The sequence below is a fragment of the Eulemur rufifrons genome, chromosome 8 (assembly GCF_041146395.1).
Source record: "Eulemur rufifrons isolate Redbay chromosome 8, OSU_ERuf_1, whole genome shotgun sequence".
In the NCBI taxonomy this organism is placed as follows: domain Eukaryota; kingdom Metazoa; phylum Chordata; class Mammalia; order Primates; family Lemuridae; genus Eulemur; species Eulemur rufifrons.
Window position 1 is genome coordinate 15644821 of NC_090990.1, and position 25060 is coordinate 15669880.

General features: G+C 48.3%; 1 protein-coding gene across 2 annotated transcripts; it reads right to left on the bottom strand.

Moving 5' to 3' along the window:
* Positions 1-1358: 1358 nt before the first annotated feature.
* On the bottom strand, positions 1359-24254 carry HMGCL (3-hydroxy-3-methylglutaryl-CoA lyase). 2 transcript variants are annotated; one of them, XM_069479535.1, is made up of 9 exons: positions 24150-24251; positions 16792-16875; positions 14168-14275; positions 13365-13460; positions 11142-11290; positions 8529-8592; positions 6915-7103; positions 3179-3304; positions 1359-2210 (listed from the first exon to the last, which is right to left on the bottom strand). In XM_069479535.1, the coding sequence occupies exons 1-9, from the start codon at positions 24207-24209 to the stop codon at positions 2109-2111; spliced, it is 978 nt and encodes a 325-aa protein (XP_069335636.1). In that variant the 5' UTR covers positions 24210-24251; the 3' UTR covers positions 1359-2108. The 2 variants fall into 2 exon arrangements, with proteins under 2 accessions (XP_069335636.1, XP_069335637.1); XM_069479536.1 differs by lacking the exons at positions 8529-8592; positions 11142-11290 and having other exon boundaries at positions 24150-24254.
* Positions 24255-25060: the final 806 nt, after the last annotated feature.

The window sequence follows — 25060 nt, forward strand, 5'->3', positions numbered from 1 at the left end:
TGAGCTCATGAGCTGGAGACCAGCCTGAGCAAGAGCGAGACCCCCGTCTCTACTAAAAATAGAAAAATTTGCAGGGCGTGGTGTCACACGCCTGTAGTCCCAGCTACTCAGGAGGCTGAGGCAGGGGGATTGCTTGAGCCCTGGAGTTTGAGATTGCAGTGAACTAGGCTGATGCCAGGGTAATCTAGTCCAGGTGACAGAGCAAGACTATCTCAAAAAAAAAAAAATATATATATATATATATCTCAAACTCCGCGGATCTAAAGCCACAGAGGGCTGCACTGAGTGAAGGGAATGGGTGGAGGCCCCCAGGGGACTGTGGTTCTAGGAAATCTAGTTTGAAAATAAACCACGGAGCTGCACCAGGAAGCTCTAAAGCCACAATAGCCATCCCAGTGCCAAGTGCTCTCAGCCCTCCCAAACTGTGGCCCTCACCTGCTGGGAATGGTTTGCAACCAGCCTGCCATAACAGTGGTTAGAAAATGATTTTGCTTCTGTTTACAATACAAGGCAGGGCTAGGGCATGATGCGCAGGAAGCCATGACATACTGAGTGATGAATCTGAACAAAGAAGCCATAAATGCACAAGTGCACAGGTGTTCTCCTCCTGGGGGTGGGGGGGGGGGCCGGGGGAGGAGGGGGAAGCGGGTGTCCTGAGCCTGCCCGGAAGGGCCTGGAGTACTGAACCAGAGAGGCCTGGAGGAGCAAGTAGTGCTGCTGTCCTCGGGGGAGCTTGTGCAATAGCCCTGGTCACAGAGCCAAAGCCACAGAAACAAGCCCTGGGGTGTGCTGGCCAGCAACCGCTGCAGGCAGCCTTCTGAGTTAGCCCAAAGCCATTGATTTCCAATCACTGTGGATTTGAGGCTCTGGTGGGAAAACAGGGAGGAAATTCAGCCAGTAATAAACTAGTTCAAAGTCTGTCTTCTCCACGTGCAATGCTGTGAAGATATTTATTCCTCCACTCTCATAAATGCACACATCTGGCCGGGTGCGGTGGCTCACGCCTGTAATCCTAGCATTCTGGGAGGCCGAGGCGGGAGGATCGCTCGAGGTCAGGAGTTTGAGACCAGCCTGAGCAAGAGGCAGACACCCGTCTCTACTAAAAAATAGAAAGAAATTATCTGGACAACTAAAAACATATAGAAAAAACTAGCCAGGCATGGTGGCACATGCCTGTAGTCCCAGCTACTTGGGAGGCTGAGGCAAGAGGATCGCTTAAGCCCAGGAGTTTGAGGTTGCTGTGAGCTAGGCTGACGCCACAGCACTCTAGCCTGGGCAACAGTGGGAAACTCTGTCTCCAAAAATAAAATAAAATAAAATAATAAATAAATAAATGCACACATCTGCACAACAGAATACCAGAATGCTTCTCTGTCATAAAACCTTTAATTATATAAGCTGTTTTCAAAAGTCATGTTGAGTTCAGACTTTCCAGAGATGCTGGAGTTGGCAGATGGCCACCACGGCAGCTCAGCCCTCCCCTCTTTCTGCACATGCCCTCTGTCAGCTTGGGGAAAATCTCCGCTGTGTCATTTACCCTAAGGGGTCAGAGAGCAATGGCCCCAAGGCCATGGCCGGGTGAGTGGTATAGAGCAGCAGTCCCTAATCTTTTTGGCAGCAGGGACCATTTTCATGGAAGACAATTCTTCCACGGACTGGGGAGGGGGGCAATGGTTTTGGGATGATTCAAGTCCATTACATTTATTGTGCACTTTATTTCTATTATTATTACATTGTAATATAAAATGAAATAATTATACAACTCACCATAGGTTGGGGAGCCCTGGTATAGGGTAGCCAGCTGGCAGATTTCATCTACAGAAGAGCCTTGAGGATCATGCCCAGCTGGGAACGGGGTTCCCAAGTGCCCGCAGGCATTCAACTGCTGGGCCATCAGGTCTACGGTGAAGGGAGAGTTCAGCCCCCAAGGCCTCTCACTACACTGACTCCTCTCACCCGTCACCTCCCTTCTGCCAGCAGAGACCTCTGGGCAGAGCTGGCTGTGGGGTGCCTGCTTCTTTTAATCCCCTTCTCATTTCCCAGTCCCCATCCTCCACGAATCATGTGTGCGTGCTCCTAGTCCCCAGGGTTTCAGGTGGGCAAGGGGCTCAGAGTTTACAGCTAGCCTGGGCCACTTTGGAGCTGCTTTTTCTGTTCAGGGCTTGACAGATAAAGTCCCCAGCTTCCAGGAGCTTCTGGATGTTCACACCCTTCAGGAAACAAATTAGGGGATACACAAAGTCATGACGTGACCTGAACACCAGGGCAACACCGTTCAGAACAGACAGCTGTGATACTGAACAAAGAAAGGTGAAGACAAACGGGCTCTTTCCCCTGACAGCAGCGCACCAGCTGCCTGTGAGCTCGTGTCCGTCTGGCATCTGGGGTTACCTCTCTGACTCCCCCGTGTAAGATGTCCCTCCAGGACAGGGGTCTCAACAGTCTTGTTCAATACTGTACCTCCAGGGCCTAGCACGGGGGTGGCCTACAGAGGTGGAAAACTGCATATTCAAGTGAGGACTGTGAGGCAGCCAGAGACAGGAATAAAAATACCAACTGACGGGCCAGGCAGGAAACCTCTGTTCATAACCATGGCTCAGATTTGCCGATGTGCACTCTGTGCTCAGCTCTGTGCTAAGCATTCTACATTTTCTTCCTTAACCCGCACGGCAGTCCTATGAGATAGGTGCTATTATAATTCCCAGGGAGATGAAATAATTTTTCTGAGATCACACAGCCTGCGAGTGGCAAGACTAGGTTTTAAACCCAGTTCAGCACAGACGCCACACTGCTTCCACCTCGCCACTGAGGGCCCTTATGGATTCTGTAGGGCCCTGGTGGGCTGACTCTGCTGCCCTCATTTTACAGAGAACAAAACAAAGGCCCTAAAGAGACTGACACATTTCAGGTCATGAACCTGACCCCTTTCGGGGCTCTGGTGCCTACTAGAACTGAACTGCCAGAGTCATACTGCCAAAGTCACGCTGGACTCCTTGTGCCCATGCTCGTGGCCCCGTTCAACCATACTCTGCTACCTCAAAAACATTAGATAAAATATCCATAATCCCCCTGCACCCCTCCCCTCTACCACTGCAACCCACCCCAGCTTCTGTCCTCGGCTTCAGGCCGAGCTCTGGGCAGTTCAAGGCTGTGACCACGAGGGGGCAGGCAGGCTTACCGTGTGAATGCCCAGGCCTGCAAGCATGTAGACGAGGTCTTCAGTGGCCAAGTTTCCTGATGCCCCCTGTGCATAGGGACAGCCTCCAAGTCCTGCCACAGAAGAGTCCACGACAGTCACTCCCATCTGGAAACATAAGGATGGTGAAACATGGCTGTCGCTGGGAACCAGAGCCCACAAAGCCGGTCCTTGCAAACCTCCCAATCATCTGTTGTCTGAAATTCTACCGTGAGAGTCATTCTGTCCTTTGCCTTATTCTGCTGACATGAAAACCCCACTGAAAGAGACAGTGCTTCTCTTTTAGTTCCTGGAACAGTTTCCTCTGCTGGGAGTGTCTTTCCCCATTCCTTTCATGGTTGACTCCTTCTCACCCTTTAGGTCCCAGTCTACAAGCCACTTGCTCAGAGAGACCCTTCCTGATCACCAGCCTAACCCCCACCCACTGCTGAGATTGCAGACCCCTGTTGCTCACTCTGGCTCATTTACACCTCCCCACTCAAGGGCTGTTCACTCCAAATCGGGGCCTCTAACTGCATGAGGGCCATATCCCATCTCCCCAGGTCAGCTGCTTCCCACTCTCCTAGATTAATATTTTGCTTTCTTTCTTCTCTCTCCTTAACACTCTATCACCCTCTTCCCCTCCTCATCCTCAGTTGCTTCATTCAAAGACAAAACAGATGCAATCAGAACAGATGTCTCCACTAGCTCCCACCTGCTTGCATCCGGGCCCACAGACCCACCATCCCTCATGCTACCTGGGATGGACTCCGAGCTCCGAGCCAAGGCCAACGCCTCCAGCTCTGCATGGGCCCGTCCTACCTGCTCAAGGATGTGCTGATCCAGTAGAGTCTCTCTCTTTCCTGCAACCTGTTATTCCTTCTACCTGGCCATTCTCACATAAGCAGCCTGAGATCTCTCCCACCTTTTACAAACTCTTTTTGTAACCCTCCAACTTCCCATTTCTTTGCCCCCATTCTTTGCCCTGTGCCTGGGCTGGGCGTGGTGGTTCACGCCTGTAATCCCAGCACTTTGGGAGGCCAAGGTGGGAGGATTGCCTGAGGCCAGGAGTTTGAAACCAGCCTGAGCAACATAGTGAGACTCCATCTCACTGTGTGAGATGATTTTTAAAAATAAAAAATAATTTTTAAAAATTAGCCATGCATGGTAGCCCCAGCTATGTGGGAGGCTGAGGCAGGAGCATCACTTGAGCCCAGGAGTTCAAGACTGCTGTGAGCTATGATGGCACCACTGCACTTCAGCTCTGGGGGACAGAGACCCCATCTCTAAACAAAACAAAGCAAAACTGCTCAAAAGAGCTTTCCCCACTTCTTATCTGTTACCATTCCCACCTGAACCCATGCTAAACAGGTCTGTGTCTCCACAACTCCTCCACTTCAACAGCTCCAGTCAAGGTCCCTGGTGACCTCTATGTAGCTAAATGCAAAGGCCAAGTCTCGTCTTTGTGCAGGACCATGAGCATCACTGTCTGGAACCCTTTCTTCACAGAGCTTCCAGGGCTCCACCTCCCTCTGGTTTCCTCCTAACAGCCCGACTCTCCTGAGGCCTCGATCCAGTCTTCGCTGGCTCTTCCTCCCTCCCTGACCTCTGAAGGTTGGAGCCCTCACCGCTCAATCCTCAGTTTATTAATCTACGCTCACTCCCAAGTGACTGTGCTGTCTTTAAATAAATACCCATTTACGTTCTGAAGGCTCTAAATGTTTACACCCGGCCCAGACACTCCCTGAAGTGTAGAGTCACACGGTCAGGAGCTCCACTGGGACGCCTGACAGATGTCTCCAGCTTCACAGGCCAGAAAGCAAACTCCGGAACTCCTGACAGTCCGCCCACCGCCTGCTGCTTCCGGGATTACTGGAGGCTCCAAACTGGTTCTTCTGCTCCCACTACTGTCCCCCTATAGTCCCTTCACCACCAGCAGCCAGGGGGAGCCTTTTAAAGGGACAGTTTCAGATTGTATCCCCTCCTTCCCCCAAACCAAGACTCTCCATCGGCTTCCCTGCTCAGTCCGAAAGAGCCCAAGTCCTACCTGATCTGGCCTTCCTCTACCTCCAACGCCTCTACTCCTCCTCTCGGTCACACATCTCCCACCAAACGCCTCCTCATGTTCCTGGAGCACAGCAAGCATGCCCCACCGCAGGGCCCTTGCACCTGCCGCTCCTGGACTGGACTACCCTCCCTGCTCCCCCGCCCCCCGCCATGGCTCACTCCCTGGCTTCCCTTGGTCTCTCAAATGCTGCCTTCTGAGCGAGGCCGCTCTGTGTAAAGACTGGCGCTCCCTTTAATCTGCTTTATCTTTTTCCATGGCTCTTATGAGCACCTGGCCTACCCTAGGTTTACTTGTTGATCGTCTGTCCTGTCTTTCTAGAGCACCAGCCTCATGAGGTCAGAGATTTTGTTTGGTCACAGCAGAATCCCCAGCGCCGAGAGAAGAGTCTGGCACACGCACAAAGAGTTCAGTTTTAATAGTTGCATAAGTGACCTTACAATCTGTGTTTACACATCTGTGGTCTTCATCTGTCTTCCCCACCACACGAGCTCCCAGAGGGCTAGAACTGGGCCTCTCTTGCTCCTATTGTCTAGTTAGCACTTAACAGGGTAACCCTGCACAGAGAAGTCACATGATACATATTTCTGAAATAGCTGACGGAAGAAGGAGGCCACAGGAAGCTACTGGCAGTCATTACACGGCTGATCCTGTTCCCTGAGAAATTTTCAAAGAGGAGATAATGAGGACATGAGGTGCCAAGACACAGAAGCACGGAGAAGCAGGAGTGTTCTGAGCACGGTCAGGGGGAAGCTTGGCCTCAGGCGTACATGGCTGTGCAGAAATCCTTTACCTACCTGGCAAGGTGTGCAAGGGGAGGTCTGCTCTCCCCGCCTGCCATGCCAAAAACTCGTGAGCTGCAGGAAAGCCCGGGGGCCCGGGCCAGAGTGTCACAGCAAGTCAAGAAACGGAGGCCACAGAGCTACAACCACAACTCCAAGGAAACAGACCCGGAAAGTATTAATAATAGATTCATCTGGCTCCGAGACGTGAACCTCTGGGAGGGAACCGAGGAAACAAAAGAGGGCCGGGGATTGCCGTCACCATAGTGAAGAGACAGCAAGGTGGCCTGTGGTCAAACACCAAGAATGTTCCTTCTAGGGGGCTGCCAGCCAACAGGATCCCCATTCTGGGCCAGGCCATGAGAAGCAAACCTCGAGGGCAAGCACATCTGCGGTCTTAGCCCAGGCGGGGGAGCAGCACTGAAGGCCCCAGTGCACACTCGCACACACACTCACAACCCTGTGTGTGGTCGTGGGGCTGCGGTAGATGAGCCCTCCCTAACGCCCACCTCAGTCTTAAGGTACAGTCCTGCCTAGTCAGCTCTCCTCTTTCCTTTGTCAACAGCTTAACTTCATGTCCGTCAAGCCCTGCTCAGTCAGGCCTCTTTGGCAAATCCTCCCTGACCTCCTCAGCTGGGATGGGGACCCTCTTTAGGCTTCCACCCTTTGTGGCATCTGTCATAATGCAGTAGGATTATCATGTTACTTCCTTGACTGTCTCGCCAACAGACAGATGTGCGCACCTTCAGGGCAGAGTCACCATGTCTGTGTCCAGCACTGCCAGCCCGAGAACTGGCAGGCTGGCATCAGTAAACGTTGCTGAAAGAATAAATGAAACCAAGCTGTCCTGCCACCACGCCCTTTGGGAGAACGGGCATGTGCCTTTTATTACCTGCAGGGCCATCAAGGTGTTGGCCAGGGCTTGGCCATAGGTGTCATGGCAGTGGACAGCCAGGGCAGCCAGGGGCACCTCGTGCATGACGGCAGACAGCATGTCTCTCATGGCCCCTGGGGTGCCCACACCAATGGTGTCCCCCAGGGAGATCTCATAGCAGCCCATCGAGTACATCCTCTTGCTGACCTGGGGAAGCAAGCAGGCACTTGGAGACACCAGATTCCGGCAGCCAGGGGTCCCAGTGCTCAGAGGCTGCACAGCTCCGTGTCTGAAGCACTAAATCCCTGCTGGACCGCAGGCTCCTTCCAACTGTGAGCCGGAGTGATACCCTCATTCTGCTGACGGGGACACTGCGACACACGGGGCAGACAGCACTGTGCTTCCTACCACCTGTGTCCCTCTCACTCCAGTCCTTCGCTTGCCCCCTCCACGCACGGTGTCAGACCCAGGTGTGGCACCAGTAAAACTGATTCCTTTCCCACAGTTTTATCCTCAGCAATAAGATCTGTGAGATCACGGATCTGAGAGACTAGTTATATTTTTTATAATAACAGAGGCACACAACTATTTACAATTTTAAGAAGCCCATTTGCAAAGCCCTGAAAACACTGCGAGCGGGAGTGGCACACGCCTCACCTGAGGAGACGCTGCCCTCACCGGGCTGCTGGACAAAGTGAGGAAGGATGTGGCACGGCAGGGGACACATGACACTCACCAGTGATCTACCAGGTGAATGAAATGGCGACATCCCCTCCCTCAGCGCCCCTGCACTCGGAGAGCGGAGTGGCAGGGGCTGAGCCGCAGGGTGGCGGGCGCAGCGGGAGGAGCAGGCCTCAGTCTCCTGACGCTGGAGTCAGTGCCAGTTCCAGGACTCCGGAACTGTGGGCCTTGGCAAGGGACTTACCTTTCCTGAGCTTCAACTTTTGCTCCTGAAAAATGGTGAGGACCCTCTGCAGGGCTATGGCGAGGACTGGCGGCAACGTGAGGCTAAGACCTCAACGAGCAGCTGCCACTGTTGCCGTCCGTCCTTGCTACGTGGTGTTGTGGGGAGGACAAGTGGGCTTTGGAGGGAGACAAACTGGGGTTTGAGACCTGGTTTCACCATCGGCAACCTGCGTGGCACGTTACTTAGACTTGGCTTCCTCAACTGTGAAATGGAACAATGATACCAAATTTGCAGAGTGGCTTTGAGGGCCGAATGACATAAGCTCCTGGGTTGCTCCCACTGGGTTCCCACCCTGTGTTCTTCTCAGTCTTGACGTGGTCCCTGTTCAGAGGACGTCAAGGGTGGGAGGAACCGTGGGAACTCCTGGGTGGGCAGCCCCTCCGCAGAGGATTATCGCCTCGATTATCGCCAGTCGAATGACCAGACTGGAAATGGAATCGGAGGCCTTCAGGCTGGGGTAGAGGCCAGGGGCTTCAAAGACTACACGCCCGGCCAGGGGGAGGCCTCCAGGGAGCAAGTCAGGCTGTGCCCGCAGGGGGCGCAGTGACAGAGCCGGGTGAATGACTGAATCGGTGACCTCCAGGAGAGGGTGGGGAGAGGCGCGGTGCGCTCAGGGGCAGACGGGGCAGCTGACCCGCACAGAACGCTGCCGGGCACACACACACCTCAGCTACTTTAGCCGGGGAGATCTTCCCTTCATAGGGGCAGCCAAGCACACAGGAGACGTACCTGTGGGGAAACAGGGGAGGAGGGAGGTCAGTGCTCCTGAGCTCTTGGCCAGCAGGGCTGCGGCAGGGTGGCTGACGGACACGCATTCCTGGTCAGCGTGCGGCCAGCACCTGCAGCTGGGCAGCAGGCCAAGAACCAGGGTGTGAAAGGCGAATTCAACGAGGTGGAATGAGAATGGAGGTGGCACAGCTTAGTGCCAGGAGGAGGCCGTGGAGAACCCGGGGAGGGGAGGGCGCTGATGGGCCTACAGATCAGGAAGCAGGGGTGGTGCAGGCCTCAGGAGAAGGAGCAGAGGATTGACAAGAAGACAGTAGGAGTAGGCTGGGCGCGGTGGCTCACGCCTGTAATCCTAGCACTCTGGGAGGCCGAGGCGGGTGGATCGTTTGAGCTCAGGAGTTCAAGACCAGCCTGAGCAAGAGCGAGACCCCATCTCTACTTAAAAAAAAAAGAAAAGAAAGAAGAGAGTAAGAGGAGGGGAGAAGCTAAAGCAGGCACTGTGAGCAGGCGGCTGGGCAGAATGAGATGAGGCACAGCAGAGCTATGTGCTGGGGAGCCAGGCTGGTGCTCACGGGAGACCAAGGACTGGATGAAACCAAAGAGTAAGCGCTGAGCTGGCTTCGCGTCAGGGATAGGCGGGGCTGGCCTGAGGGCCAAGGGGCTGGCTGCTGCAGTGAGCTGCCAGAGGAGTCACTCATTCATTTATTCATCCGAGGTTTGCGGAGTTGCCTGCTATGGGCCAGGCACAGGGACTGAGCAGAGCAAGGCTGATGCGTGCGGTCCCAGCCCTCTCAGCTTACTTCAAGTTAGGGAGATAGCCAATGAAAACGCAACCAAATAATCAGATGAGGAATCCCAGAAAGTGATGTGCTACAAAGGCAAGGAAAGGGAAATTAGACAGGAGCAACTAGAGAAGGCCAACTGTAGCGACGGTGGTCTAAGGAAAGACCCCTGAGGACAGGACGCTGGAGCTGAGAAAGAGGAATGTCTGTGGAAAGTGTATTCCAGGCCGAGAGGAGAGGCCGGGCAGAGCCCTGAGATGGAAGAGCCAGGCACGGCCAAGACAGGACAAAGTACAGACAGCTGAGACACAGAGAGGACAGGGCAGAGACGTCTGAGAGTGGGTCAGTGAGGTGGGCACAGGCCCGACAGTGGCTCTTACGGGCTATGGTGAGGAGTCTGGATTTTGGATGCAACAGCTTCTGTTCCCACCTGCCCTGTCGGAACTGAGGAGTCTTAAAAGCCTTTTAGAGTCAAACAAAGTATTCTGCATATTAAGAGGCAAAATAAATGTTTGCTGGATGAATAATTTCAGACTCACAGATCTCAGTGCCCTTTTCCATTTTAATTCTTCCACCTGTTCTTCAAACACTGCTGAGCAAGGAAAAGGTGAGAGAGACACTGAGAAACGAGCCCAGGCTGGGAGTCGGGCAGGCACAACTCGAGCTACTGCTTCCCCTCCATCCATCTGCCTGTCAGTTACTGAGCGTTTCCTGCACGCTAGGCCCTGCACTGGGCGAGCAGAGCACACCAGGGACTGAGAGAGATGTGGGCTTTGTCTTCATGGAGAGGGCAGTGGGGCCCTGGGGTCTAGTGGGTGGGATTTTAACAAGCAGCCCAAGTGCTATGTCAGAGGATGTCCAGGGGCCTATGAGGTCCCAGAGAAGGGTACCGACTCCAGCTGAGGGACAGTGAAAGCTTCTCGGAGGAACTGACATCCACAAGAAAACCTGACAGTGAGCAGAAGTCAGCTCCAAAAAGCAGGATGTAGGGGAAGAGTGTTCTCTGTCTACACAAAGCACATGCAAAAGCCCAGAAGCGAGAGAGAGCGGGGCACGTGACAAATGGAAAGCAGTTCCAGTTGGGCTGGAGTGAACCATGTAGAGGAAGAGGCGCCAGAAGGGAACAGTGCACAATAGGGCTGCAGAGAGTGGCAGGGACCAAAACATGCAGGGTCTTGCAAACCACGTTACAAAGTCTGAACTTGGTCAGTCACTGAAAGGGTTTTAACCAGAAGTGATGTGATCACATGTGCACTTTTGAAAGATCACTCCGGCTGCAATACGGCCAGCTGTGTCACCTTGCAGGAGACTGTTCACCCTTCCCGAGCCTCAGCTGTGCCACCTGTAAAGTGGGGACAGCTCCCTCCTTGCTTGGCTAGTGTGAGGCTTCGATTAGATACTATGCACACAATGCCTGAAACTCCTGCTGTTAGAGACGCAATGCCGGAAACTGAAGAGGCCTAGGGGATTCTTCAGGGATGCATGAAGCGTTGGTGGTGAAGCCAGGACTAAACTACCTCTGCAAACCCCAATTAGTGTCCCGTCCTCGGGTGAACTGACCCAAAATTCAGGTTTGAAAGAAAGCACTTGCTAGGATTTCTTCTGACCACATTTACTTGGGAAAAGATGCCTAGGTGTGGAGCCCGGGCTACCCCACGCAGGAGAAGGGGCTTGTGGTGGGGAGGACTGCCTGAGTCAGAACCATTCCAGAACGGTCAGTACTGTTCCAGAACGGCACTGAGGAGAAGACACCAGTGTGGTCTGACTCACCCCCGCACAGGAATACCAGCTGCCCGCGCTGCCTTCGAGATTACATCAAATCGCTGGAAACTCTCCTCGAGGGAACTGTTGATGTTCTTCTGGGTGAAGAGCTCTGAGGCAGCTCCGAAGATGGTCACTTCCTTGGCTCCAGCAGCAACCTGCCAACATCCAGGAGAACTCCTTTCAGCACTTTTCTCTTCAAGGAACACCGACCAGGGTGGCAGAAAACTTGTCTTGTGGTAAATTGTGTGGTATGTGAATGTTATGGGTTGAACTGTGTCCCCTAAAAAGATACGTGGAAGTGCTAAGCCCCAGTACCTCAGAATGTGACCTTATTTGGAAACAGGGTCATTGCAGATGTAATTAGTTGAGATGAAGCCATACAGCAATAGAGTGGGCCCCTAACCCAGTAGGACTGGTTTTGTTCAAAGAAGACGGCCATGTGAAAACACAGAGACACAGAAGGAGGACCACGTGCAGAGGGAGGCGGAGACTGGAGCGACACGTCCGCGAGCCAAGCAAGGCCGAGGAGCGGGCCACGCCAGCAACCCGCAGAGAGGCGCAGAACAGACTCTGTCTCAGAACCCTCAGAGGGGACCAGTCCTGCCGACACCTTGATTTAGGATTTTCAGCCTCCAGAACTGTGAGAGAATAAATTGCTGTTGTTTTAGGCCACTCAGCTTATAGTATTATACTTTCTTACGGTGGCATGAGGAAACAAATAGAGCGAGTTATATCTCAATGAAAAGCCACCTCTGACTTCCCCCAAGGAACCTGCCACTGCCATTACCAGTCACTTTTTTTTTTTTTCTGTTCAGCAGGCTGAGATGGAGACACCAGTCACTCTAAAAGAAGCTTTTTGCCTAAATGCAGAACCAACACCTCCAATGAGTTTCTTGTCTAAAATTATAAAAAGATTCAAAGACACAAACCGGTCAAAAGTGAATGGACAGAAAAAGTTGTTCCACATAAACAGTGACTGAAAGAGAACAGGGGTCACCGTACTTATCTTAGACAAACAGACATTAAACCAAAAGAGGTTCTAAGAGAGAGGTGCAGTTGCTCATGCCCTGCAGTCCCAGCTACTCGAGAGGATGAGGCAGGAGGACTGTTTGAGGCCAGGAGTCTAAGAGCAGCCTGGGTAACATAGCAAGATCTCATCTCTACAAAAAATTTATAAAATTAACCGGGCATGGTGGTGCGCACCAATAGTCCCTGCTGCTCGGGAGACTGAGGTGGGAGGATCGCTTGAGCCCAGAAGTTCCAGCCTGGGCAACACAGTGAGACCCTGTCTCTAAGAAAATAGTAATTAGAGAAAAGATTCTAAGTGACAAAATGATATATTAATGTAAGATCAAAAACAGCAAGAAGATATAACAATGATAAACATTTACACACCTAGTAACAGGCCATCAAAATTGAACCAAAAATGGACAGAATAGAAGGGAGAAATCGACAGTTCCACAATCACAGATGGAGACTTTAATACCTCAGTAAAAATAATAGAGCCACCAGACAGAAGAAAACAGAAGACTTGAGCAATACGATAAACCAGCTAGATCCAACAGACATACAGAACACTCTATGCCACAAGAACATACACATTGTTCTCAAGTGTACTTTGAACATTTTCCAGAATAAACATATGTTGGACTACAAATTAAGTCTCAGTAGGTTTTAAGAGATGGATATCATGCAATGGAATTTTCTCTGAACACCGAAGAATAAAGTTAGAAATAAAAGAAGGAAAACTGATATAAAATGGGAATGCACCATGTTGTAAATAATAAAACAAAACAAAAAAAAAAAGAAAACTGATATAAAAAAATTATAAGAAAGCTGGTAGATGCTTGAAACTCATGTGGACAGCTTGGTTACTTTTCTCTGAAGCAGTGGGTAGTAACAAGGGCTAACGTTCATTAGGCACCCGTGTTACACCAGGCCATAGCTATGCTCAGCAGTGTGTGTGCATTCTATCTTCTGACATACCCACAACATTAGGCACTACCATCGCCTGATTTTATAGGCAGAACGTGAGACTCAGAGAGATTAAGCAACTTGTCAAGATCAGAGAATGGTGAGTGTCAGGACCGGGTCTGTCCCAGGGTCTGAATGAAAGACAAGATGGTCAGGTAGACTTCCCAGGATAGGGGACTGATGCCCCGAGACAAGGCAGGGACCCATGCCATCAATCTCTTTTCTAAAGCCCCCACCAATAAGCTATCCTCTTACCGCTGCCTCAAAGCCTTTCCAATTTGGGACCAGGACTGGGTAGCTGATGCCGGGAAACTTCTGAATGCCCTTCAAGACTTCAGTGTGGTCAGCCATCTAGGAGCCAAAGGAGACATTGCCAAGTCGTCACCAGGAGCAGGCAGAGTGCTCAGTTAGAGAAATCCTTTTTAGCACAAAATCTCTGTTCTCCAGAGCCCTAGAATGATGCCTCCTGCCAAGCTGAGTATCCCCAATGCATTTACTATTTGACTGCTCATGAGCCAGAAAGGCCCTAGGTTTGGGTGATACCTAGTTTTTCCATGTGGCCCATACTGCCAGCTTTACAGAAGCAGAAAAAGCAGTAATCTAGGACCAGCCATTTACTGAGGACACACCCGGAGCCAGGCCCTGCACTCAGCCCTCTCTGTGTTATCTGACACTCGTTTTGTATCTTTCTTCCCCACTTGACTATCTCTGTGAAGCAGCAGTCATCTCTCTTCCCCTTTTACCAACACAGAAGCCACAGACAGGCATAGAGATTCTGGACTTTTAGAGCCAGAAGAGACCTAAGAGGTCATCTCAAGCCTGCAGAGGGGAAGGTCCTAGCAAGGTCACCCAGCAAGTGGTGCAGGGCCGAGACTGAGTCCAAGACCCCTGAATCCCAGTTCACGTGCTTTTGCTGCAACACAGAGCTATGAATCACCTGAGACTTCTTAAAGTGAGGGACCCGGAAACCTACGTTTCCTACTTCTATTTGCTTTAGGGGAAAATGCAAAAGTTTCCAGCACTGAGAAAGGCCTCTCTCATCGAGGGCTGGGTCTCACCTGGGGAATCCACTTGGGAGACACAAAGCTGGTGGCTTCTATGACAGGGAGTCCCGCCTCAGAAAGCATGTCTATGAGCTTGATCTTCACTGGAGTAGGTACAATATTCTATCGAGGAGAAACAGCAGAAGACAGGTCAGCAAAGTTGGTAATAAAATGGCCTCAGAAAGCAGTGCCTGTGAGTTCAAAGCTTTTGCTAGAGCAAGCACTTCACTACCCTAACTTCCACATACTAACAGGAATTCACATGTAACCCCCACCTATAGGTGGGGTACAAGGCTTTGAGTTCCACAGGTGGTGTTTTGCAGTAGACGCAGCCTCGCACTGAAAAGGAGTTAACATTTACATGGAAACATTTTTCTGCCATGCAGACTTTTCCTAAACTAAATGTCTGTTAGCTTATGACCCCAACACAGACAAATTGAGAACATTGTGCAATGGCCTGAAAGGGCAGAGATGACTGACCCTCTGGGTCCTGGGATGGGGCCCCCAAATATCACACCCTCCTCTTTTCTGCCTCCCCACTTGCACAGGACTTCATCCTCACGTGTTTGGCTTATAGCTTCTCCCCCTCCCCACCATGTCTAGTCCCTCACCAGACTATGGATTCCTCTTCCAAACCTACCATCATTATCCCACATATCTTATGGCAAAGACTCACTCAACCAATCCATCCTGCACAGGAATCCTCCTAAAACGCAGCTTCTGTTATCTCACTCTCTTTCCCAAAACCCTTCTATGGCTCCCTAATACCTATAGGATTAAGTAAGAAAAATTCTAAGAACTCCAGCTCCTTTTCAGTATGCCCTCCCACCCCACCCCTCTTCTCAAATTTCTCTCCCACTGCTTTAACTTAGTCTACTCCAGTCATTTCTGAAAGCCCTTCGTGTTCCAGGCATTGTGTCAGGTACCGCAATGTAGTGTAAGCAGAACCAACAGGATTCTGCCCTCATGGAGCTTACAGACTCTTGTTTCCAACAAGCACTATTAAAGCTAGGGTGGTCATGCTTTCAAAAAATAAAAACATAAAAAGTTTTTCTTATTGAAAAAATAATCAATACATGACTATTTCAGAAAAACATGCCAAAAACAAAAGAAAACTACCCTTAAAACCTCCCAGTGATATAATACTAACACCCTTTTTGTGACTTTTTACATCCGTACGGTCTAACATGTTAGCCACGAGCCACATGTGGTTATTTAAATTTACTTAAAATTATATAAAAATAAGAATGCAGTTCCTTGGCCACACCAGTCATATTTCAAGTGCTCAAGAACCACAAGTGGGGCCGGGCGCGGTGGCTCACGCCTGTAATCCTAGCACTCTGGGAGGCCGAGGTGGGCGGATCGTTTGAGCTCAGGAGTTCGAGACCAGCCTGAGCAAGAGCGAGACCCCATCTCTACTAAAAATAGAAAGAAATTACATGGACAGCTAAAAATATATATAGAAAAAATTAGCCGGGCATGGTGGTGCATGCCTGTAGTCCCAGCTACTCGGGAGGCTGAGACAGGAAGATCCCTTGAGCTCAGGAGTTTGAGGTTGCTGTGAGCTAGGCTGACGCCACGGCACTCACTCTAGCCTGGGCAACAGAGTGAGACTCTGTCTCAAAAAAAAAAAAAAAAAAAAAAAGAACCACAAGTGGGCCGGTGGCTCACGCCTATAATCCTAGCACTCTGGGAGGCTAAGGCAGGCGGATTGTTTGAGCTCAGGAGTTTGAGACCAGCCTGAGCAAGAGCGAGACCCCGTCTCTACTAAAAATAGAAAGAAATTATATGGACAGCTAAAAATATATATAGAAAAAAATTAGCCGGGCGTGGTAGCACATGCCTATAGTCCCAGCTACTTGGGAGGCTGAGGCAGGAGGATGGCTTGAGCCCAGGAGTCTGAGGTTGCTGTGAGCTAGGCTGATGCCACGGCACTCTAGTCCGGGCAACAGAGTGAGACACTGTGCCCCCCCCCAAAAAAGAACCACAAGCGTCTAGTGGCTACCATGTGGGAAAGCTCAGGTCTAGAATATTTCCGTCTCCACAGAAAGTTCTATAGGACAGTGCTGGTCAAGATCCTCTTCTAGGTAGATGTTCCCACAGATCTACCTTTTGTTTCTTACATAAAAGTGTAACATTAAGATATTTATACACACATTTTATAACCTGATTGAATCACTTAACATACACCTTTATTATTAATGGCTTCATATTTCATTTTATGAAAAGTTCATAATACATCTGACCCTTCCCCATACTGAACATCCGGTTGTTTCCAACTGTTCTGCTATTACCAACGGGTTCGTAAGGAACATCCCCAGTGCTACATCTCTGCACTTGGCCTTCGTGACTTCCTTTGGATAAATCTCCTTATGTGGATTGGCAGATCAAAAAACGTGCCCTAGCCTTCAATCTACACCATCCACCCCATCCCACCAGGCTGTGACACAGGGGCACACCTGTGCACCACCATTTCAGATCATTTAACTGTCACAGGTGCCTGCCCGGCCTCCTCAGCTCGGCCCTAAGGCAGGCAGAGTGATCACGTCTTGCATAGCTCTGACCACCCCACCGACACCTACCACGTGGAATATCAAAGCAGATGCCTGAAAAACGTATTTGGGTTAATTTTCATTTACCTTTTCATTTTGTAGTCCATCTCGGGGACCAACTTCCACGATTTTCACCCGATTCGGGAAAGTGCCCATAGATGAGGTACTGACCTTTGGTTAAAAGAGGAAACAAAAATGAACAGGAAGAGATTGTCACAATTTCCTAGCAGGGACCAATCTGAAAGAATGGATCTGAAGAATGGAGACAAAACGCATGTTTCTCACCATTTAGTTCATGTTTGGTTTGTTTTAGAATTAAGAACAAAAAGAATATTTCACTCAGAACCGGAATGAGCAAGAGATTCATGCTCTCCGTACAGGTTCTCCCCTGAAGTCCAGACTCATTTTCAATTGCCTGACAGCTCTATTTGCACCTCTCCAATTTAGCAGTCCCCAAGCAGAACTCTTTAATTTCTCCTAAAGCCTGTCCAGCTCTGTAAAAGGCATCACATGCACCTTGTTGCTTAAGCCAGAACTTGACCGGTCCTCTTCCCCTATTCGCCATGGCCCACAAGACTGTGATCTGGCTCCTCTGAACTCACCGCTTGCCCCTACAGTCCCAGTTCCAATTCCCCACCCCCACCCCACCCCATGGCTTAGCCCCAGCCCCCTGGCCTTCTCTCGCTTAGCAGGGCCTCCCCTTCCCAAAGGCTCTTCACCTGGCTCTTCTCACACCTTCTCATCTTGCAGAGGCCTGCTCTGACCACGCTTTGCAAAGCTGGCACTCACCCTACCCCCGTTATTTTCTATTTTGGGATCATAATCATTTCCTCAAAGCACTGCAAATGTTTTCGCCAGTAGAATACAAGCTCTATGAGGGACCTTGTCTGTCTCGACCTCTACTTGTTCACCAGGGTTGGGCACTGTGCTTGGCACAAAGTTGGCACTCATTAAAGTTACTGAAACAACAAATAAATGCATGAGGGCATAGCTGTCCCAGAGGAGGGTAATGACTGAATGTGGGGAGTCCTCCTGGACTTTGCAGGGGGTGGGATGCAGGACTCTGTTCTGTTACAATCATAAGCTGGGTGACGACAAGGAGAATGAATCTGAGGGGAGATGACACTCCCAGTAGCTTAAGACATTTAAAAGAAAAAAAACCTTGAGTCTCCCCTGCATAAAGTCTGCCTCAAATCTCAACCTTCTTCCCAAGTGATGTAAAATTTCTGTGCCGTCTTCCTCTACCCTTCTTGATACTGTAACTCTCCAAATTAACTTTCATTTCCCAGATTTAATCTGGATAAACATACTGCAGGGGGGCAAGGGGAGAGGTACACTGTGTCATCTAATAAGGATCCCAGCCCCCTGCACCCTTAAGGAATTCCCTGCTTGGAACCAGCTGGAATTTGAATGACTTACCCAAACCGGAACTGGCCTTGGTTTTAGGCAGCAGTGTTTCTCAGAGACATTTCAGGAAGTCAACAGCCTCTGCTGCAAGGTCCCTGAAACTTGAATCTCCCTCCAAAAGGGATATACAGCCTCTGCTAGTGCACCACCCTAAAACTATCTCGCTGAAACGTAAGTTTCATGAAGCAGGGACTTTGTTTTACTCACTGATATATTTTCAAGGCCCTGGGACATAGTAGGTGACCAATAAATAACTGTTGAATGTTGTTGAAAGAATGTAAAAGTATTTGCCATGCACATGTAAGAGGATTTTTACATATTAAACCATGTCATCCTGTCAACAACTTTATTAGGTAGGAACTATCATAATTCCCATTTTACTGTGAGAAATCTGAGGCTCAAAGAGATTAAGTAACCTTCCTAAGGTCACATGGCTAGTCAATGAGGCAATATCTGAATCTGGCAGTGTGGCTCTACAGCACATGCTTCTAACCCAGGGTTGGGAAACCTGCGGCCATAAGGCCACATGTGGCCTTCCAGGTTCTTCAGTGTGGCCTTTTGACTGAATCCAAATTTTACAGAACAAATCCTTTTATTTTTATTAACACATTCTGTTCGTCTTTTATGTTTTTATTTTATTTTTGAAATAAACGTATTTAAAACACCAAAGGATAAAATAAGTTTCAATGAAATAATCCTCCCAGATTGAATGGCACAATTAGAACATTAGTAGCCATAAGGGCTAAACTGACGGCTGCTATGCTCATGATTTAGTTCTAACTTCCCTGCCTAACTGGCACCACTACTGCAAGCTGGTTGGTGAGAGTTTATGGGGGTCAAGTATGCCAGTCTGTTTTCAGCTTTTGACAGTGGTGCACTGTGTTTCTGTTTGAAGTGGAATTTGTGAATAGTTGCACAGGTCAACAGTATTTTTTAATTCTGTCTGCTTAACAGCCCATCATGTCAAAGAAGACCAAGAGAACGCTGAAGGAAGAAAACAGATTTTTTTAATGAGGATTGGGAATTGCAATATTATCTTGTTTCTGCTAAAGATAAGATGATTTGCTTGTGATACTGCAATATTGACATTAAAGAAATTCAATGTTCATCAGCATTATAACACTCATAAGGACCACAGATATTTTAAATTAGAGGCAATGGCGCAAAAGGTTGTATTGCAGAAATTAAAAGATGAAAAGCAAAAGCAAAGACAATTCTTTCAAGCAGCAATAAGACCTGGAAATAATGCCACTGAAGCAACTTATAAAGTAGCTTATATACTCAGGAAAAAAGGCAAGATATTCAGTGATGTAGAAATTGTGAAAGAATGCACTGTCAAAGTTGTAGGATGCTTAGGGCCTGATAATGTTTCAAAGTACAAGCAACTGCCTCCTTCAAGGAGAACTTAACTGATAGGCAATATAAATTACCCTTCAACTTAACAGAACAACTTCACGTAATACTTCAAAAGGAAAATATATATTATTTAATCGCTTTGGATGAATCAGCTGATACTGACTTGGTGCAGATTTTATACTTCATTTGGGTCATAACAGAAGATTTTCTTTGCTATGAAGAATTACTTGCTTTGGGAGCTCTTGCAAACAGAAGACAGGAAATAGATATCTTCAATAACTTTCAAAATAAATGTGAAGTTGGACTGAATTTGGTAAATTTAGTGAGTGTACGTATAGATGGTGCACCTTCCATGACAGGAAAACATGAAGGGTTTGTTGCACAGATTAAAAGTATTAACAGATCCAGATGCTCTCATTTCTTTTCACTGTATCTTGCATCAGCAAAATCTCTGTGCTAAAGCTACTATTTTAAGTGATATAATTTGCAACAAGTTATAAGTATTGTTATTATAACTATATTCCTGCAAATGCAATATGGCATCTGTCAGTGTCAGTTTCATAACGTGCCAAAGTTGAACCATAAGGTTATTCAGTGTGGATCTGCCATATCATTCTAAAGTGTATTGGCTATCACAAGGACAGGTGTTAGCCAAAATTTTATCTCTGTGAGAACAGATAGTTAAATTGCATGAAGAACAGAATCAGCAATGTGAATTATTGAAAGAAGATTTTTATAGGAATGCAGCATTTCTGTGTGATATGTCAAATCAAAATGACTTGAATATTTCTCTGCAAGGTAAAACTAAGTCTATACATGGTATGTGGCAAAAATCCAAGCATTTCGAAAAAAGCTATCTTTTTTTCAAAACATTTCTTCTTCAAAAGGAAATGTTTTATTTTTTTATTTTTACTTTTGAGACAAGAGTCTTGCTCTGTTGCCTGGGCTACAGTGCCGTGGCGTCAGGCTAGCTCACAGCAACCTCAAACTCCTGGGCTCAAGCAATCCTGCCTCAGCCTCCCGAGTAGCTGGGACTACAGGCATGCGCCACCATGCCCGGCTAATTTTTTCTATATATTTTTAGTTGTCCAGATAATTTCTTTCTATTTTTTTAGTAGAGATGGGGTCTCACTCTTGCTCAGGCTCGTCTTGAACTCCTGACATTGAGCGATCCTCCTGCCTCAACCTCCCAGAGTGCTAGCATAACAGGCCTGAGCCACCACGCCCAGCCTTCAAAATGAAATTTTGAATGAACATTTTCCCCAGTTAGCAAAGGTCACTAATGAACAGGATGATATATGCAAATCATTTGAAGAATACACAGCTGTTATAGACTTATTAATTGGAGAGTACAATGAAAGGTTCACTGACTTTTGAGAATCATGACATCACACTGAAATTAGCATTTAAGCCTCACCTAGTTGATATCACCAAGGCAACCTAAAGAATTACAGATGGGGCCACTCACGCCTATAATCCTAGCACTCTGGGAGGCGAGGTAGGAGGATTGCTTGAGCTCAGGAGTTCGAGACCAGCCTGAGCAAGGGACCCTGTCTCTACTAAAAATAGAAAAATAAGCCAGGCGTCCTGCACCTGTAGTCCCAGTTACTTGGAAGGCTGAGTCAGGAAGATTGCTTGAGCCCAGGAGTTTGAGGCTGCAATGAGCTATGATGACACCACTGCTCTCTGCCCAGGACAACAGAGTGAGACTCTGTCTCAAAAAAAAAAAAAAAAAAAAGGAAATTGAAATATTAAGACATTAAGAACTACAGATGGGCCAGGTGCGGTGGCTCACGCCTGTAATCCTAACACTCTGGGTGCCCGAGGCAGGAGAATTGCTTGAGCTCAGGAGTTCGAGACCAGCCTGAGCAAGAGCGAGACCCCGTCTCTACTAAAAATAGAAAGCAATTATATGGACAACTAAAAATATATATAGAAAAATTAGCCGGGCATAGTGGCGCATGCCTGTAGTCCCAGCTACTCGGGAGGCTGAGGCAGTAGGATCGCTTAAGCCGAGGAGTCTGAGGTTGCTGTGAGCTAAGCTGACGCCACGGCACTCACTCTAGCCTGGGCAACAAAGTGAGACTCTGTCTCAAAAAAAAAAAAAAAAAAAAAAAGAACTACAGATGGAACTGGAACTGACTGAGCTCTCGGTAGATGACATCTTAAAGTCATTGTCTCATGCTAAGAAAGATCCAACTGAAATATGGAAAAATGCAGTAGAATACCCACTCCTTCGGCAACATGCCGAAAAATGCCTTCCTGCTTTTCAACCACTTATTGCTGTGAATCTACATTCTCCTACCTAACCCAAATCAAGATGCCCTGAAGGTCACAAATGACTGATATTAGAGGATCAACTGAAACTGCGGACATGCACGCTGCAACCAAATATTCAAATGCTTTCCAACAAAAAGCAGACACAAAGTCATTAAAATGTTAGTTAACTTTAAAATAGTTTTCGGCCGGGCGTGGTGGCTCACGCCTGTAATCCTAGCACTCTGGGAGGCCGAGGTGGACGGATCATTTGAGCTCAGGAGTTCGAGACCAGCCTGAGCAAGAGTGAGACCCCATCTCTACTAAAAATAGAAAGAAATTATATGGACAACTAAAATATATATATACAAAAAATTAGCCGGGCATGGTGGCGCATGCCTGTAGTCCCAGCTACTCGGGAGGCTGAGGCAGTAGGATCGCTTAAGCCCAGGAGTTTGAGGTTGCTGTGAGCTAGACTGACGCCACGGCACTCACTCTAGCCCGGGCAACAGAGTGAGACTCTGTCTCAAAAAAATAAATAAATAAAATAGTTTTCATTTTTTGAAATTATTAAGTACATAGATTTTTACAAAATAATGTACATTTTTAAGTATATCTAATTGAAGTTTCTTGAATTCAGCCTTATTTGATTACAGCTAAATTAACGTGGCCTTCCAACATGAAAAGGTTCCCCACGCCTGTCTTAACCCCTAGCAATTGTTGCCTCAAAACTGCCCTTTGGTCCACATTCTCCTTTCCTGGTAAACACTCATTTCTGGCTGGGTGTGGTGGCTCATGCCTGTAATCCTAACACTTTGGGAAGCCGAGGCAGAAGGATCACTTGAGGCCAGGAGTTCAAGACCAGCCTGATCACTAGTGAGACCCCTCTCTACAAAAAACAAAAAAAGTAGCCAGGCATGGTGGCGTACTTGGGTGCTGAGGCAGGAGTACCACTTGAGCCCAGGAATTTGAGGTTGCAGGAGTTAAGCTATGATGACACCACTGCACTCTAGCCCAGGTAAGAAAGTAAGATCCTGTCTTAAACACACATCCACTTCCTTCTCTCTGTAAAGTTATGCTCAAGGAGGATCCCCCCAACCACACAATTACTACGCCACAGTATCCCAAGGTATGATGTATCTACATCAGTATCAACAACATTAGTATCAACAACATTAGTCAGTCTAATACTGACTAAAACCCAGCGCTAAGCTACAGGCATCAGTACCTAAAGACAGGGACAGTCATTATTCCAACTCCATGGAGGAAGTAACTGAGCCTCAGAAAGATCACCCAAAATCACATAGCTAGAAAGTGACGGAGCTTGGACTTTAACCCAGGTCTCGTTCTAACAGTAACCCAAGGATTAAATTTTTTTATTTCATTTAAAAATGTATTTTATTTATTTTTAAAAATTATATATATATTTTCAACCAGTGATTTTTTTTTTTAAAGAGCACATTAATATCTACCATCTAATTTAATTTTCTTAACTTTCCAAGTTGGAACTACCATCTGCATTTTACACATGAGCAATTGGTGGAGGTGGGTGGCCTAGTAAAGTAAAATGGCTGAGAGGGACCCACTGCCAGAAGAGTGTAATTTCGTCCACCCCCACCAACAGTTACAGTGGTTTTTACCACCACTGACTGATCACTTATTAGGAGCCAGAACAATGCCAAATACTTTACCTACATTTTTGCTAATTTCCAAAACAAACCCAAGGTAATGTTATACATTTTACAGATGAGAAAACTGAGTTCAGAGAGTAAATAACTATGTCACTCAGCCTAGACAGTGGTAGAACCATTGGGACACCATAGGCTGAGCTTTGACCAGCACAGCTTAACCCTTTATACAGCTAGCTCTCCCACACTTTTCGGCCACTCACTGAGCATGAGAGACAGGGGAAAACATCACGATCCAACCGGCCCAAAGTATAATTCCAAGGAATGACAGTCTGGTTCCGCGAGACCCAAGTCCTGCTGGGTTCGATGGGCTATAAACCAAGCGTCTCTAGCAGTTACAAGAGCTGAGGAAGAGGTGACTTTGCTTTTCCCACGCGAAACTTGAGGAGTGTTCGTGATTTTCACTAATTAAGAGTTGGACAGGTCTGAAGCTCAACTGAACAAACGGACCAGGGTCACCGGGAAGGGCCGCGGACAGGGAATCGGGACCCCCGCGATGGCGTCCCAGGCCTCTAAAACCCAAGCAAGTCGCTCCACCTCTCCTGCCTCGGCTTTCTCCTACCCTTAAAAAGGATTTCGGTGGGACAGGGAGGGTCCAAGACTCCAACGCCCTCCCAACTACAGCTTGAAGAGCTGCCCGGATTCGCCTCTCCGAGTGAAGCCGCCACGGGCCAAGCCCTCCACCCCGACCGTCACGGTGCCTGCAGGACAGCCCCCTCAGCGGCCCGGGGCACTTACAGCCCGCAGGGACGCCAAGCCCGCCAGTCGCTGCGGCAGCACCATTCTCATCGCCGCCATCTTGGCCAGCTTCCCACGCAGCCACCCAGGTGGGCCTCACGTGACCGCCGCTCTGCAAGCAGACATGGCCCCGCCCAAAGGCGGAGCCTCAGGAGTGACGCGTGATGCCCTGCGCTGGCTCCACCCCCAGCCTCTCTGTTTTATTCCTTCTTGCCAGTTCCTTCTCGTCCGTTTACTGTTTTGTGAGAGCCTCTTCTGTGCCAGGCCAAGTGAGACGTCAGGAACATAACGATGAAGTTTAGAGTCTGGGAGGCGTGAGAAAACAGGTATTAATCATCACACAAAGAGTTGTATAATTTTTAACTGTCACGATAAGAAGCAGCGTTACTGTTTAACATTCACTGATCTGAGTTCTTTGCACGTATTATTTATCACGATCTTCAGGATTCAAATGCAGGCATTCAGCTCCAGGGAGGAAACTATCGTTTGATTTCATATCTTGAAAAATGAGTAAGATTTATCTAGGTGAAAAGGATACAAGAAAAGCTGTCCAGGCAGAGGGAATAGCATATGCAATGGCCCTGAGGCAAAGAAATTGAATGGTTAGAGTAATGTTTTTCAAACTTTACGTTGTGCCCATAAAATGATGTCAATTTAGTGGGTGCCAGCTTTTTTTTTTTTTACTAAAACATAAATTTATTAAAAGGGACATTAATAAAAATTTAAGAGGAAATTACCTGGAGTGGATGAAAAACAAACACAAAATACTGCTGATAACCTAATGTCTGATACTTAAGAGATTTTTGAAAAATTTTTACAAAAGAAATCTGGCAGACTGTGAGCCCACTGATTTCCTGTTCTCTAGTCCAGCCTATGTTGCTGGGCTAATATGAGTGGTGTGTGTGCTCCCC

Coding starts and splice junctions, on each gene's coding strand:
- HMGCL (XM_069479535.1), bottom strand. CDS start 24,209: ATGGCGGCGATGAGAATGGTGCTGCCGCAGCGACTGGCGGGCTTGGCG. Junction 14,276..16,791: donor ATGGACTACAAAATGAAAAG/GTAAATGAAAAT, acceptor TCTCCTCGATAG/AATATTGTACCTACTCCAGT. Junction 8,593..11,141: donor GCTGGTATTCCTGTGCGGGG/GTGAGTCAGACC, acceptor GTTTCCCCACAG/GTACGTCTCCTGTGTGCTTG.